The sequence below is a fragment of the Pogona vitticeps genome, chromosome 2 (genome assembly GCF_051106095.1).
Source record: "Pogona vitticeps strain Pit_001003342236 chromosome 2, PviZW2.1, whole genome shotgun sequence".
Taxonomy (NCBI): Eukaryota; Metazoa; Chordata; class Lepidosauria; order Squamata; family Agamidae; genus Pogona; species Pogona vitticeps.
In genome coordinates, this window is record NC_135784.1 from 115,679,811 (window position 1) to 115,697,309 (window position 17,499).

The 17,499-nt window shown below is 41.3% G+C and overlaps 1 protein-coding gene across 2 annotated transcripts in view; it reads left to right on the forward strand.

The window, feature by feature from the left end:
* The window catches only part of SLIT3 (slit guidance ligand 3), a 595,328-nt gene that overhangs the window by 85,519 nt on the left and 492,310 nt on the right, over positions 1 to 17,499 (forward strand). Inside the window, exon 1 of one of the 2 annotated variants that reach the window (XM_078385818.1) lies at positions 5,665 to 6,087. The exons of the other annotated variant lie outside the window; for it this stretch is intronic. Coding sequence (XP_078241944.1) covers positions 5,993 to 6,087 — 95 coding nt within the window. The 5' untranslated portion in view covers positions 5,665 to 5,992. Of the gene's footprint in view, positions 1 to 5,664; positions 6,088 to 17,499 lie in introns of those variants that run through there. 2 annotated transcript variants of the gene reach the window in all.

Sequence of the window (17,499 nt, forward strand, 5' to 3'; positions counted from 1 at the left end):
AAGCATCTGAGTAACAAAGGTTAAGAACCACTGACCTAAAGGGTCAGGGAGGAGGCATGACGATAGTCTACAAGGATTCCTTCCACTTTTCTAGACTCCCTGTCCCCTTGGGAAATGGTCTTGAGGGCCTGTATTGTGTGTTGGGCTCAAGAGACAGACTGGGGATTCTGTTGGTGTACCACCCACCCTGCTGCTTAACAGCAGTCTCCCTATCTGAGCTGACGGAGGTGATTTCAGACCTGGTGGTGAGGACCCCCAGACTTTTGGTACTGGGGGACCTCAAACTCTATGCTGAGGCCACCTTAACAGGGGTGGCTCAGGACGTCATGGCAACCATGACAACCATGGGGCTGTTTCAACATGTCATCGGCCCGACTCATGAAAAAGGCCATAGACTTGACCTAGCATTCTCAATGGGATGGGGAGATGGTGGTCCGGATGTGGTGGATTTATCTTTGACTCCGTTGTCATGGTTGGACCATTTCTTGGTAAAATTTAGACTCTCTGCCACTACTACCCTCTGCAGGGGTGGGGGATCAATTAAAATGATCCACCCCCGGAGACTTATGGATCCTGAAGGATTCCTGAATGCTCTAGGGGAGTTTCCAGCTGATATGATTGGTGCTCCTGTTGAAGCCCAGGTTGCTTTGTGGTATGAGGAGATGGCCCGGGCAGTTGACACGATCGCACCTAAGTGCCGTCTCCCTGCCCACAAAGCCTGTATGGCTCCATGGTACACAGAGGAGCTTCTGGCTATGAAGTGGTTGGGGAGATGGCTTGAGCGCAGATGGAGGAAATATAGCTGTGACTGTGACCAAACACAGCTTAGAGCCCATTATCGGGCATACTCTGTGGCGATATGGCTGGCGAAATGTCAACATTTCACCAGTCATATTGCTTCCTCTGAGTGTCGTTCAGCAGAGTTATTTTGAGCGGTCTGGGACCTTCTTCAACCTAATGGTTCGGTGGAGGTCCTGGTCTGCTCAGTGACTCACTGTAACAAATTTGTTATACACTTTGAGGGGAAAATTGCTCAGATTTGCAAAGAGTTGGACTCCACTGTTGATGCAGAGCTTATGGTCGCATCCAGTGCTCTGGACTTATGTCATAGTTTATTGGATGAGTCTCAGTTGTTATGACCCAAAGATGTGGACAAGGTGCTTGGATGGGTTCGTGCCACCACTACGCAACTCAACCCTTGGCCATCACGGCTAATAAAGGAATCTGCCAGGGGGGGTTGCACCTGGGTCCTGGAGGTCATCAACTCCTCATTAAGAGAGGGAGTGGTCCTTGCCCTGTTAAAGGAAGCAATGATACACCCACTTCTAAAAAAGCCTAATCTGGACCCAAGTCTAGTGATCAACTATCAACTACCGATGAACCTCCCTTTTCTGGGCAAGGTGTTGGAATGTGTGGTGGCTGAGGAGCTCCAGGCTCTCTTGGATGAAATGGATTATCTAGATCGATTCCAGGCTCTCTTGGATGAAATGGATTATCTAGATCCATTCCAGGCTCTCTTGGATGAAATGGATTATCTAGATCCATTCCAGTCGAGTTTCAGGCTGGGTTATGGGATGGAGACTGCCTTGGTTGTCCTGCTTGATGACCTTTGCTGGAAGAGAGACAGGGGGAATCCCTGTTGATTTTCCTGACCTCTCAGTGGCTTTTGACACCATCGACCATGGGTACTTCTGGAGAGATTGGCTGGGATGGGAATGGAAGGCACCGTTTTACTGTGGTTCCACTCCTATCTGGCTGATCAGGTCCAGAAGGTGATGCTGGGGGACAGTAGCTCTGATCCGTGGTGGTTGCATCATAGATTTCCCCAGGGCTTGATACTGTCCCCCATGCTGTTCAATATCTACATGAAACCGCTGGGGGAGGTCGTTAGGAGGTTTGGGCTGAGGAGTCAGCAATATGCTGACGACACCCAGCTCTACCTCTCATTCTCTACCAATCCAGGTGTGGCAGTCGGCGTTCTGAACTTGTGCCTGGACTCGATAATGGGCTGCATGAGGGTCAATAAACTGAGGTTGAATCCTGACATGTCAGAAGTTCTGCTGGTAGGTGCTCCGCCAGATAGGTTGAAGGGCAATTTCCCTACCTTAGATGGGGTTACACTTCCCCAAAGGACAGGGTAAGCAGCTTGGGGGTAGTTCTTGACCCAGGTCTGACCTTGGAAGCCCAGGTAGACTCTGTGTCTGGGGGTGTCTTCTTACAGCTGCAGAGAATATATCAACTTCGCCCTTACCTGAATGAATGAAACCTGGCAACAGTCACACATGCATTGGTAACAACCAGACTGGACTATTGTGATGTGCTATATGTGGGACAGCCTTTGAAGACGGTCCGGCAACTGCAACTGGCACAGAGCCCGGCTGTGCAGCTGAGCGGACCCATATCACGCTGGTTTTGGTTTTGAAAAATTTACACTGGCTGCCAGTTGCTGCTCGGGCCCAATTCAAAGTGCTTACTTTGACATATAAAGCCCTAAATGGCTTAGGACCTGGTTACTAAAGGACCATCTCTAAGATCAGGCCAGGAAGCCCTTCTCAAGATGCCATCCCTGAAAGAGGTAAGGGGGGTGGCATGTCGAAATAGAGCCTTCTCGGCTGTTGCCCCCCCCAACTTTGGAATGTTCTCCCTATAGAGATCCACCTGGCTCCAACACTTTTGGCTTTTCTGCGCCAGGCAAAGACCTTTCGGTTTAGCCAACATTTTAATTAAATAGTATCCTTTAGCTGGCTGTATGAGCAGCAGGATTCATTAATGATAAATTGACTGTTTTACCGTAATATAGGATATTATAATATTGCCTGTTTTTAATGGTTTTAATGTCTTCTAAAGTTCGTGGCTAAAATAAATAAATAAATAAATAAATAAATAAATAAATAAATAAATAAATAAATAAATAAATAACTATGAATGAACTCTGGATGTTATCTGTGTTGTTTTTGTTCCATCTCAAAGAGAGAGTTCCTGCTACTGATGACTCCGAATAAAAGCCTTCCCTTCTGTAACAAAAGGATTAGTGTGGGCTTACATGGCCACAGTTCTTTGATGCTGTCTTTTGAGATGGTATTATATTAATTACATTTTCTGAAGCTGCTGTCTTCCATTCCTGTAGGTATTTCACAATAGAAACAATTGGTGTAAAACAGTCTGTCTAGGGAGGAACATAATTCCCATTTCATAGGTGTTGTTGCACATATTGATGTATTGGTAGCATCAGATGGAGGTTTTTGTTTATTTATTTTGTAGTGCTGATACATGTATAAGTAGTAAAAAAGCAAAAGCAAAGCGTACTGCTTATGTTCCACCCCATAGCGCTTAAAGCACTCTCTGGGCAGTTTACAAGTTAATTATGCAGGCTACATATTGCCCCCCCCCAGCAATCTGGGTACTCATTTTACTGACTTTGGAGGGATAGAAGGCTGAATCAACCTTGAGCCAGATAGAGGGAAAACTCTTTTTCCTCTCACACAATACTAGAACCAGGGGACATCCACTCAAATTGAGTGTTGGGAGAGTGGAAATAGACAAAAGTAAATATTTCTTTACCAAGCGTGTTGTTAGTCTGTGGAACGCTTTGCCACAGGATGAGGTGATGGCATTTGGCCTAGATGCCTTTAAAAAGGGGATTAGACAGATTTCCAGAGGAAAAGTCCATCACAGATTACAAACCATGATGGGATGTACAATCTCCAGGCTTAGAAGGAAGGTACCGCCAAATGCCAGATGCAGGGGAGGGGTATCAGGAGGCAGGTATCTAGTTGTCTCATGTGCTTCCAGAGGCATCTGGTGGGCCTCCTGTGAGATACAGGAAGCTGGCCTAGATGGTCCCTTGGCCTGATCCAGCAGGGCTATTCTTAGGATCTTATGTACCTGGGACTGAACCCCGAGTTGTGAGCACAATTTTGGCTGCAGTACAGCAGTTTAACCACTGCGCCACAAGGCCCCTAGTAGTGAAGGGAAAGTACTGAAGGAAAATAAGGAATTTATGGTGGATATCTGGCTATTGATAATTAGTTTGATGTACAGTATTTCTTTACTAGTGGGCTGGACGGCATTAGAGCAATTAGCTTGAAGAAAAAAGAGTACTCTCAAACTTCTAGATGGGAAAACCTCATGATGGTAAGCCTGAACAGTATCTACAAATCTTGTTCAACAACAAGCTGGCTTACATTCCCCCCCTTTCCTACATTATGTACATGTAGGTATTACAGCACTCCAGGTGTTGATTCTACTGAAGCATTCATAACTCCTAATATATAATGGAAATGATTTTCTATTATTAACTTTTGCCCTTTACCCTGATGTCCCTCATTTTTTGCTAGTGAGCTCCAGGTAGCCCCACGTGACTCTTTTCTTCCACACTTCATGCTCATAACACCTGGCGAGACAGATCAGACTAGGAGATTTTTAAGATTACCCTGTTAACTCCATGACCAAGTGATGATTTGCTCTATGGTCTGTCATCCTAATGCCGCACATTAACCAGTATATGACACTGCCTGTGGTCTTAACCTTTCGGTCTAAAACTATCCATAAGGACAAATCAAGTTCTTCAAAATGTTGCTGTCTTATGTATAATGTGCTCTGTCGAGAGAAGGAAGTATTGCCAACTGAGGAAAAAGGAGCAAAATTTGTTTCTTGAATTTTTCCCATTTCCCAGTCATGCTTCTGGAAACACCTTATTTATGAAAAGTGGAGAAAGCGAGAGCATTCTTCCAGAAAACAACTTTTCTGGGTTTCAGTAAGATAGAAAACAACAACAGACATTGTTCTGAAAAATGGGTTAGGTCATGGATGAATCAACCATGCTGTAGACCAAGGTAAAATTCTGACATAAAAAGAAGATAGGTCTGGCTTGAATGTTAACCCCGCAAGACCTATCGGAAATGGGGGAAAAAAAACCCAAAAGCAAACAAACCTCACAAGACCCATCAGAAATTGGGGGAAATACCAAAAACAAACACTGCAAGACTCATCACAGCATAGAAACATAATACCACCACCCAACCCAAAACCACGCTGCAAAACCCACCCAGAACAGTTTTTAAAAAGTAGAAAGCAGCACCTTACCTTAGCAGGCAGTCTGAGGCCTCCTCCGACACAGTCTAATTTTTGGGGTGAAAGAGCTACAAAGAAGCAGCCTTTTCGCCACCAATGGTTAGCAATTTGAATTCCCCACCTTTTTTCCCTGCCTTTTTTGAAAGCTCTGGCCGCAAGTTGAAGCAAAATTTTGCGGCCGGAGCTGGTCATAACTCGAAATGGTTGTAAGTTGGGACGTTCATAAGTCGAGGCACCACTGGTGTGTGCATTCGTTTGGTGAGTGTGTGTGTGTGCGTGCGTGTGTGTGTGTAAATGTAAAAAAAAAATGTTAAAAATACTTCAAACACCCTGCTGTAATGGACTGTTGTTGTTTTTAAGATTGTGGAAGCACTGAACAAAAACATTGTTTTGATAGATACCACTTCTCCTTTAGCCTGCCATTAACAAAGAGATAAGCAGGCAAACCAGGTTTATCAGTATGTTTAAGTCATATTTAGTTTGACTCCCTAAGTTTGTCCAATTGTTTTCCGTCATTATGCTGGAGAAGCACCAGTCCAAATTACCCCAATTTTCCAGGCTTCACTAGGCCTACGGAATGTGCACAAGTCAGATGGCAAAGCGCCCTAAAGTGACTTTCCTGTATGTAATTCCAACAGGAACTTTGAAGCCTCTCCGGGTATGTGCTAATAGAGCTTCAGATTAGAACTCTGGGAGGGAGAGGTCATTCCCTAATGATTGATTAAAATGAAAACAACTGTTGTATTTATGCCATTCTATAGTGATGACTTTTTGAAAGAAAAATCTAGTTTATTGAAAACATTCAACTCTCAAAGGAGCCTGGCTCAGCCACAGCCAGGGGTGGAAATGCAAAATAGCTAGGCTCAGTCTATTTGATAAACTGGTTTCCAGCTTTAATTTCTTCCCTTGATTGATTGGTATGGAAGGAATGCACCTGGTGAAGGAAAAAAAATCCCAGCCTGCAAAACCAGAGGAAGTCACGTTGTCAGTTTGCCTTTTGGTCGGAGGAGGCAGGTAACAGACGGCTTAATCGTCATAAACGTGTTGTTTTTGAATAGCAGCTCTGGATTTTTTAACTCTTACAAGTGGGCACTACATCATTAAAGCCAGATGTATGAATAATGCTGTGTTTCAGAAATGCTAGGGATTAGATTGACAGCCATCATCTTGCTTCTGTTTTGTACGGAGGAGCACAGTTACCTTGATGCTTCTCTGCCTTGCATGAAGAAACATTTGTTTCCATGGTTTCTTTCTTTCTTTTTTAAGGAACTCACTACAGATTCAAGGAGCCTAATCAATAAACTGTGCTCCATTGTTACTTACATTGTAAGTAGAACATTAAATACCCATCACACATCTCTGTGGAGTGACTGAGAAGGTGAGGGCAGAAAAGGAGAAACCTCAGTAAATTAAATTGTTGCGCTAGGTTATTTCCTTCCTTTGCTGCTTGAACTTGGATGAGAGAAAGATTTTATTTTCCTAGCTCAAAATAAAAAGTTTACATATTCAGTGTAACTATATAGATCAGTCCATTTGACAATGAGCTGTATTTGAAAGTACATATGTATACAACATTTTTACTGACAGAAAGCCTAAAACATCCCAAAATACTCCTTGAGGCTTGTAGTGCCTTGTTTTAATTTCAGTGGTCGAAATAATGATAGTTGAAGGAACAACAAAATGGGCAGTCTGAGTTTAGAATGTTAGATGATGGCTTGAACTTTCTGTTTTTGTAGTTTTAAGCATGTAATGCAATCTGAGCACAAAATTAGGCATCCATTTTGTATTCCAGTTTTAAAACTCTCAGTCTGCAGAACTTGGAACTCTTCTTAAAAAATCTTTGCCTTGCTATGCCTTACGTTTGTAGAACAGGATCTGAGTATGATGGAACAGAAACTAGTAAACACTTAGCTTGGTACAAGATTTGTTATGGTTAGCTGTTATCTTTGTTATGGTTAGCTGTTATGAATTAAATACTGTTTATCTTCAAATATTCTTCTCTGGCTCAGAATATTAAATTATTTAAGCTCATCTGCATTCAACATATCAGGTCTGTAGAGCCTGCTAATTTATAAATCCATGTGTTGAACTATTCAGCAGTGACCATGTTTGAATGAAATTTATGACCATAATTCTATTGGGAGGGTTGGCCCACCATTCAACAATTTATTCATTTGGCCTGCTCTGTCATCATAATCATAATTAGCATCATCGAACTGTTAGGGGCCCTATGGAGCATCAAGTCCAATCCTTATCAAAGATGCATGGGGGACATTGAACCCCCATCATCTGACTCTACAGCCAGCTATCTCAACCATTGAGCTAACTAGCAGTTCTAGTTGAGATATAAAATTTAGCCCTCCTTTAGTGTGACATGTGGGTAGAGCCTGCCTCTGCAGATGGTGGCCTCTGCATATAGGGCAGCAAATTTTAGTGATTTTTTCCTACTCCTTAAATTAAAACATTCCTCAAACTTCTGAAGCAAATTCAGGGTGGATGCAAAGGACGGGCAGAGTTGCTGAGGATTGTGCCTTCTGTTAGAATTATACAAGCATTTCATCCAATGCAACAAGACCATCCAATGAAACAGTATTTGATTTGGTGGGCATCTTTTCTACTTCAGACAGTTTGTGTTGCTTGCTGATGTGAGATGTGATTTATTCCCCTCCCTACTCCCAAGCCTGGTATTTAAAATCCTTTTTCCCCATATATTTGTATATGTGTATAAATGCTGATCATTGAATACTTGGGCAAGGGAGGGCTGTGCCGGAGTAGTGGAATTGTGCATGTGCAAGTAGTATAGGGGTAACCAAGCTGTGATCGCTAGCAGACTGTATCTTGTTATACATGCAAATAAATTATGCCCATGTGCTGACATTAAGAAAAAACCCAAAATAATAGATGATCACTTGTGAAAAGTCTGCCTACTGCTCCAGTTTCAAATCAAGCCAAGGAGAGATTACCCAGCCCTAAATCTAAGTGGTAGGAAGAAAATTGGGCTCAGGTGACCTTATAATGTGGAAAACATGAAATCCAGACTTTCTAAGAGTAGTGATGATGGTGTTCCACATGACTTCCTTTAGGGATTTGCTACACCATTGTACCACAGACTACCTTTATATGGCATTGATATTTCAGGACTAGAGATGGGCACGAAGTACTTCGTACCCTTTCATCATAAGTCATGTGCATAGCAGCTAGCTGCTGCAGGTTCTTTTCCCCCGCTCTCCTAGCAGACACTTCCACTCACCCACCAGCACATGCTACTCCATCTCTCTTCATCATGTAATCTCCCAGTCTGGGCAGGAACCTGGACTTCCCTTCTATGTGTCCTGTAGCAGGTGGCCATTCAGAGGCAGTGCTGCAAGAATCCCTGCCCTGCCTTCTCATCTGAGTGGCCAGCTGCTAGAGGAGGCAGAGAAGAGAAGATTGGGCTCCTGCCCAGACTGGAAGATCATGCAATGGGGAGGGACAGAGCAGTGTGTGCTGGCTGGTGAGTTGAGGTACCAGTGGGATGGGTGGGGGGGAAGGAACGTGTGGCAGCTGTGCTGCTGCACAGACAACCTATGACGAAGGGGCAGGAAATATTGTGTGTCCATTTCTGTTCAAGGCTCCTTGCTCTTGATCAAGCTTACTTAATGGATATTTGTATTTATTGTTCTAAGGTTTATTTCTCACCACAAGGCAACACACATCAACAGTTATTTTCAGACTTAATTGTGTGCTGAAGACTCCGTCATTTTCTAGAAAACAATTGCATACAGAACTTGAAGATATATGGCAGAAGCCATGAGTCCCGAGTGCTGTTCACCAATGTGAACAGAGGAAGTCACTTCCCATAAAAGTTCTTTATTGGAACTATTTATTTCCACTTTTTGGGAAATATGTTTTTGAAAAGTGCTATTTTTATTTATTTTTCTGAAGGAGTTAAGGAGTTAAGAGGACTGTTAAGAGTCCCTTGCTGGTGATCCACTATTTTGTTAAGGCTTGCCAGGAGCTGACTGGATTAGCTTAGTGATTTATGTATCTGGCTGCAGAGCCACAGGTTGGAAGTTTGATTCCCCACTGGGCCTCCTGCAAGTAGAACCAGCCTATTTGGCTTTGGGCAAGCTGCACAGTCCCAGGATGCCTCCAGAAGAAAGTGATGCTAAACCACTTCTGAGTATTCTCTACCTTTTTAAAAAAAACTGAAAAGAATCAACCAAAGTCAGAATTAACTTTATGGCAAATTATTATTATTAATTATTATTGTTGTTGTTTTGTTGGTGATGCCAGTTTTAGTACTCTTGGGCTTTGTATGTGAGAAAATGTCTGTCTGCACTGCTGTGACGTGGCAGGCCACTCTGATGTCACCCCCAACTCAGGCCTCTCAGAATGCCCACCACACCACTTCACACTCGCTGCCACCAATTGTAATGACCATTTAAGAAGGACAAAGGTTTCCTTCAAAACAAAACAGGTTTATTGAAATAACAAAATAAAATATGCAAATCACAAGTAGCTAATCATGATGTCAATCACTGTTTCTTATTTAATCAATCACAGACTTTCTCTCACTGACCACTTAGGCACGCAGGCCTCTAAACAAGCTCTTTCTCTCTCACATTCCAGATCTGATCTCCCACACTCTCTTCACACCCCTTTTTCTTTCAGCTCCTCCCTCTTCAGCCCCACCCTCCGTCATCCCATTGGCTGATGATTCACTGCCCAGCTGTGACGGACAGGTGAGGTCAGGGCTGCCTGTTACAACTGCTAACCCCAAAGGCAAATTGCACATGCACAAACGTCTGCTCTCAATTGAGGCTTCAGTTTGGTAGCTTCCTTGTGTAAGAGACACCCACAAATCATATGCCATCAATAGAAGTTTTGAATCACCTCAAAAACAATAAAAATGTGTACACAATTCAATTGTGAGCTATTCAGTAGTGAGTAATAAGTGGACTCTATAATTTACATTCATGTGTTAACTATTGCTTGTAGACATCCAAATCCAATACAAGTGGGAGTACAGGAGGAAGTAAGTAAAAGCAATTGAATAAATAAATTTGGGAGTAAACCTTTTGTAGCCGAGAGGACATGGAGAAGTATAACAACTACAGTTCACTCTGATATTTTAATAGTTGCAAAGGGGGAAGCAGAATTGAACCTTTAGCACCTTATCTATGCATTTACCTGTTCACACTGTGTTGAAACTTGTCGTGATGTTATTATGTATCAGGTTGTTAAATTGGATAACCAACATTAAGAATACAATTACCTTATTACTGAAACATGTGCACACCACATGCTTTTCTGCTACAACCACCACAAAAAATACTAACAACTGTTTAGCACCCCCAGTCAAACATTAATGTCTACTATCCAGAGACATTTGTTTTAAGAATTTTACTTTAACTTATTTAACCATATTAGAATCTTTTAAATTTCACACATTCAGTTTTATAAGAAATTATCAGCATTGAGATAATCACATGCTTCAAGGAGACTTATTTTACTTGGTTTTGTATACAGATGCTACACAAATATTTAATATTTCAATTAGTTTTGTTGCCAAATGATACTCCTTCCTTAACACTTCATTATGTTGCTAATATTGCACGATTTTTTAAAAGGAGAAGAGTGTTGTCCTTTCTCAACACACATTATGTTTTGACCTCATTGGTTAGATACAGCTGTTTGCAGTAAACTGTCTCTAGAAAGATTTATCTGTGTTTATTGCCCTGTTCATAAAAGCAAATCTTGATGGAAAAGAACTATGGTGGTTACTTGTTTATATGGCTCTAAGTGCAAAGTACTTTACAATCTTTATCTTGTTTGCCCTTGGGATCACCCCCCCCCCCAGTTGCTGCTATTTCTATTTTGAATATATGGGGCTAGAGCTGAGAAAGCATAATTTGCTGAAGACCACCAGTGGTGTCCATGCTTTAGCTGACATTAGTATCTAAGTCACTTTGGTTTGACTTCAGCTGCAGGATTCTGCTTTTGAAACAGCTGAGGTGCAACTGTATGCACACTTACCTGGGAGTAAGCTTCCCCGTGGGATGTATTTCTAAATGGGCATGTAAAGGATTATATTGTAAATTGTTCTTCAAAGTGTGTTTGTACCACAGTGTATATCATGATCTGTTTGCTAGGAAAAGCTAGGGACTGGAATTTCCTCTCAATGTGGCCAAACTTGTGTATAGTGTTGGCTGATGGTAATTTCAGAAAGAATATTATAGTGCTGGAAATGGGGGAAAGGATAATCAAAATCATCAGAAAGTTGGAGCATCTCCCCTTTGAAAAAAAGGTTGCAATGTTTGTTTAGAAAAAAGGCAGCCCTGGAGCATTATGGGGTGCATAAATGATGTGGAAAAACTGGAGGGGAATGTATTTCTCTCCCTCATTTATCATAATAAAATCTAGAGTTGTCTAGCGAAGTTGATTAGTGGAAGATTCAGAATGGACAAAAGACTCCGGCCCTATGTGATAATGTGGTTCTGAATACCAGTGGCTGAGATGCACAGTTGGCAAACAGAGAGGGCTTTTGTCCTCACATCCTGTCAGTGGGTTTTCTGTTAGTTTGTGGTTTAGAGAGATTTGTGGTCTAACCAAGCAGGGTTCATCTTATGTTCCATCTCTGGGCTCTGCTTATGTTCTGACTGCAGAGTGGAAAAATCCGCACCTAGTAGAAGGAATTACCTCTCTGTGGTGTTGAATGGATGTTGCATAAAACAGTGTCTGCTTCCTTAGGGGGTTATTTACAGAGTGAGAACGGCTTCACTTTAAGCATCAGGCTGGGATTCTACTCTTGTGTTCGAACTGTCCAGCAGAATAATCCAGGAGGATATTTCTAGTGAAAAAAAGTAAAGCTTTTAGCCTGGAAAGAGTAGATTCCTCTCTAGAGTGGGAAAAGGAAGTGTAGCAACTTTATGAATAATGGCCTGTTTCGCTGAGTACTGAGTTGAATCAAAAATAGAAGACCAGAGATCGAAGGGCAGTGATACAGTCCACATTGGTCTAGTCAATGCACAATGGGCACAATAGCAGACTTTTCATCCTCATTGATTTAGGCTGTCTCAACTGGCTGAGATACCTCAGACAAGCATTATCAAGAGAACAGTGAGACAATTACCTTCCTCTACAGCACTGGTTCTTAACCTTGGGTTACTCAGGAGTTTTGGACTGCAACTCCCAGAAGCCTTCACCACCAACTGTACTGGCTGGGGTTTCTGGGAGTTGCAGTTCAAAAACATCCGAGTAACAAAGGTTAAGAACCACTGCTCTACAGAAAATGAATATTATTTCCCTACCAGAACCAAGTGCACGTGGGACAAGCAAATACAGCTGGCTGATGGTTAAAAGGGTGTGTGTGGCGGTGGGCGGGCACAAACACACCCTGTCATGTTTCTCATCCTTAAAAATTTAGGTATCAATTCAGCAGCCATAAACATTTCCATCATTGATGACTCACAAGTATTTTTATTATTAGAGAGTATGTATTAGCCGCCCAGAGTGGTAGAATATACCAGATGGGCAGGATATAAATCAAATAAATAAATAAATATTGAGTGGCTGCATCTTGTGATACAGTGGTTAAAGTGAAGTACTGCAGGCAAAACGCTTCAATCCTAGATAGCCGGCTCAAGGTTCCATCCTTCCGAGGTTAGTAAATTGAGTACCCAGCTCACGGTGGGGGGCAAGGATGTGTAGTAAACAACCCAGAGAGCAATTTAAGCAGCATGCGTATTTGCTTTATCTCTGCACGGGTTGAATCTGATGGCTACAAGTAACAGAAGAAATATCCAGATGAAAGCTGATTGGGTTGTATACTCTTCTTTGTCATGTCTATTATTAAAGAGATAATTTAAAGAAGTCTTGTTTATATTTAAAAAGATAGGAGTCCCATTCGGTAATTGTCTGGTTCTTGACAGAACTCTCAGAAAGGAGTGGCTATCCTTTCCCTCTCCTCTACTGGTTTCTCCATCTGGAGAGTGATATGTCTGGAGTGGGTATGTTCCTACCTCTGTTTAAATCTTCAAAATAGGCTAAATTTAGACAAAGAATGGGGTGCTAGGAAAACAATGAAGGAAAATAGAATAGGGTAAAACATGCAGACAAATGACTTCAAAGGGACACAGCAAAATCTGTTTTCTGAGTTTGAAAAATGGACTGGAGTGGGCAAAATCTTTGTAAGCCCTTTGGGTTAACAGAATACAGTTTTACATACAAGAAAGGACAGAAGAAATAAGAGGAGCAAAAAACATGTTGATGGTGTTGAGGTCTCTTACAATTTGAGGGCAGGGGAGACTTGACTCCCAATATGTGAGAAGACAAACATTCCCCCCCCCCCAGCACAGTAGGTTGAACATGCATGTTATCTTGCTGATTTTTGGGTTTGGGACGAAATGATGGCTGGATAGCTCGGTGAGTTAGATACCTGGTAGAGTTCAATTCCCCACTACGCGTCTTGGGAGAAAAGTCAGCCTATATAGTCATAGGCAGGCTACATAGTCCCAGGATGCTCCCAGAAGAAGGGAATGGTAAGCCATTCTGAGTTCTCGCTCTCTAGGAAACCCTGAAAAAAAGTTGTTGTAAGTCAGAATTTGGCTTCATGACACAGAATTATTATTAAATATATAAATATTTATTTAAAATTTAAACTGTTGGCATTCTCAAGTGAAGTCCACTGCACATAACAAAGTGGCTGGAATCCTTGAGACCCAGTCAACAAAGTGAATTTTTTGGGGGTAATGAGTCCATAATGACACATCTAATTTCAAGAAGTTTGAAGAAGAAGAATGGATTGCAGGAAAGCTTGTGCTAAAAGAAATCTATTACTTCTAAATATGCCACAGGCTTTTTTACTTTTTATTTGTTTTTTGCTCTCTGTTCAAAAATCTTTTCCCCTCACATGTTTCTTACTCAGAAATGCAGAGTGAATAATTGTAAAGTCGTACAACAGAGTTACGGCCAACATATACTAGAAGAACAGGAGCTCCTTAACTCTTATCCTCTTGTGCTTTTTCTGCAAGAAGGAAAAAAGATCAAGAAATTCCCTCCCAGTCTGGCTCCTTTCAGCCAGCAAGGGGCGGTAGCAATATTGAGTTCTTCTGACTTTCTGATAACATATGTTTGTACAGCAAGTAAAGTAAGACTGAGAAAAGGTCCACTCAACAAGACAGAAGCTGAGTGGCTGAAGGCACTGCTATGACTCAGAGTTCAGTGCAATTCAACTGTACACACACACAAGTCTGTGTTACTGTGAAACTCTTAACTTAAGTGTCCATTTGCATCTGTATGATCCCACATAATGTCTAAGTTAAAAGACCTGAATGGAAAATAACAGATTCTCTTCAGTATTTCACTTTTCATGTTATGGTGCAATCCTCTTTCTGAGATGTGCCATTTAAATGGATTTGCTGGAAGTTTGGTTACTCTTGTCAATGTGGGAAATGGATGATGATTGTGACCGCTGTGTCTAACTCCCACTTTATTCTTTTATTTCCTGTGCCCCCTTTCCCAGAGCACACATGTTTTTTGTTAACACTGGTGTATCTCTCTTCCTGAAGACGAAAGTAAAATGATGTTCTCTTGTGCTGCATGCCTTGAATACAGTCACCTTTTTGCCTTCTGAGCCGAGTTGGATCACAAGTCAACAATGGGTGTTCCTCAGTCAAGGCTACAGAGGGATTCACAATACCCTCAAGCTAGGTCTTTGTCTCATGGAACAAATGTAAAATGCTACTTTAATGCCTGTGTCTCAGCAGAAATTGCAACCTTTACATTGGATGGGTCATATGCCTACTTTTTGCCTGTCCTCAAAGTTGTGCACCTTAATTGCTTGTTCCCTGGATTGTTTGGTCAACAAACCTGGGAAAGGCAAAATACTATTTCTGGCTTGCTCAGACTATAATTTCTAGAGTTCAACTGGTGTTCTAAGCTTCTGCATACTTTGATGAATAACTAGATTTTCCACTTAAATATAGAATGAGGTTTCAGTCTTGGCTCGTAGTATTATTCTCATGTCTAAATGTCCAAAGTTAACATTGCTGTCTGGGTAGTGTTACTTTCTCATGACCGTGGAATGGTGAGGTCTAAGCCACTGCCCTTTATATAGTATAAAATACTCTTCCTGTATGGAATTTTGTTCCTGAATTAATTTTACCAGCTGAAACTGCATTATCATTACAGAATTGACACTGACGTGTGGATTTTTGCTGGTGAGATTCATGATATCTTGGTGCTTTCTGATTTTTTGGTCTGCTGGGGTGATTTGTTTTGTTTTCATATACATATTGTTTTCATACAATATTTTTGTTACACATGACACAGCCACACATTTAATCACATTCAGAGTTTTCTGTATCCGAATCCATGTTTTCCGTCCTCAACTCTGCCCCATCAAATAGCATTTTCTTAAGATTTTTTTTTAAGCTAGTGGTACAGAAATTTGGTATTGAGCCCTGATTCAGTTGTCTTTATTAGTGGAGGTACTGCAAGTTCTGAAGGCAACTGACAGGGTCTACAATACAGCTAGTGTCAGTTCCAGCTTGACTAGACCCATTATAATGAACGACAGTTGTTCATAATGAGTGATAATCAAGTTTCTGTTCTCAACAGGACTAGTGTTGGATTTGGAGCAACAAATGCCGGCCAATAATTTCTAATCTCTTCTGTTAATTTAATTCCCTATACACGAATGTACTCATCTTTGAACTATTTTCCAATGGCTTATAACCATATTTCAATTACAACGTTGTCCCGCTTGATGACGATAATCCGTTCCAGGAAAATCGCTGTTAAGCAAAATCGTCATCAAGCCAAACAAAAAACAAAACAAAACAAAAAACACCATTGGAATGCATTGAAAACCAGTTAATACGTGCCAATGGGGGAAATACCTCATCATCCAGCGAAGATCTTCCATAGGGGAAGCCATTTTTGATCGCTGTCTTGTGAAAATAGGTCCAGAAAACAGCGGGGAGCCATTTTGCGAACTGCCGATCAGCTGTTTTAAATTGTTGTCTTGCGAACAATCGGTTCCCGAAACAGGGACCTAATCAATGTAAAGTGAAAAAAACCCATAGGAACCATCGTTTTGTGATAAGTTATAGTGATAGAAAAAACTCGTCATCAAGCGATTTCGTCGTCAAGTGGGGTCATCATCAAGTGGGGCACCACTGTAATCTATGTGCACATGTGACCAATTTCTTACAAAGAAATTTTAAGCAATAGTTTGATATCGGTTTATTTTTCATGTTTATAAACAGTTGAAATAAGATTGCATGGTTACTGTGTTAGTATTGCATAGAATACTTTAAAGAATGTACACTGTTAAGTATTAAGCTTATACAGTAACAAGCAATCTTTGACTTATTTGAAGCAACAAACTATGCAGCAAAAGCCAGATGATCCAGAGCAGCAGGATCAACAAAAGGCACAACACAAACCAACAAACTTAAATTTGTATTCAAGAATGTGAAGTGTATGATGCTGTGTGTTCTCAATTCTACTATATGGCATGAAATTGTGAACTTTAACACTATTGCTATGTAAAACTCAGAAGCTTTTGGAATGCTTAGATCCAAAAATTTCTTGGATCAAGAGGATGACCAGGAAAGGGCTAAGACAAATGAACAAAAATCATATAAGATGAAAAATTGTAAAAGGCCAAGAAATCATAAAACTCATAATGCAAAATGCTGGAAGAACCCAGTCAAAGAGTGAAAAATGAAAACTGTGGTTCTTTCAGTCATTTAAGGTAAAATAAATGGGAAAAGAAACTTAGGGAGGAGGAAAAACTGAAGAACCTTAGAATTTGGTTTGAAGGCAACACAACATCATTGCTTACAGTTGCTGCACCCAAGTTTAGTGCGGCCATAAGTGCTGCATGTTCAAACCAACATGAACCTCTAAACCGAGGTTCATGCCCATCCTCTAGTAGTGAAAAATAAATTTTTGCAGAGGCTACAAAATGGAAGTAAAATAGGCCTTTGTTACAAACATTGCTATGGATTGAACTTTAGCAAAAGTTATTTGCTGTCTGCTGATGCTTTCATTTCAGCAGTTTAGATAAACATAAATATAGAACAAGATGACTTTTTGCAGGCTTTATTTTTGTTTTAATTCATACTGGCAGTATCATGGATATGTTCAGCTTGTCATAGTAACTCACTTAGGTGAACATGTAGGCAGCATGTGGGAAGACAACAGGTGCTGTAGCATTGCTACAGGGGAAATACAGTATTAGTCTCATTGTTAGGCAGTACAGTACCTAGATTAGCTTGCTGTAACTTGCACACTAAAGCTGATCTGGATGACCCTGCAAGAACACTACCATGTATTTGAATGAGTGCTCCTTCCTCCCACTCCTCTCACATCCACCACTTAGTTGGTTTGTTCCACCTTTGATCAAGTCAAATTTTACTAGGTACCTGAACTTAC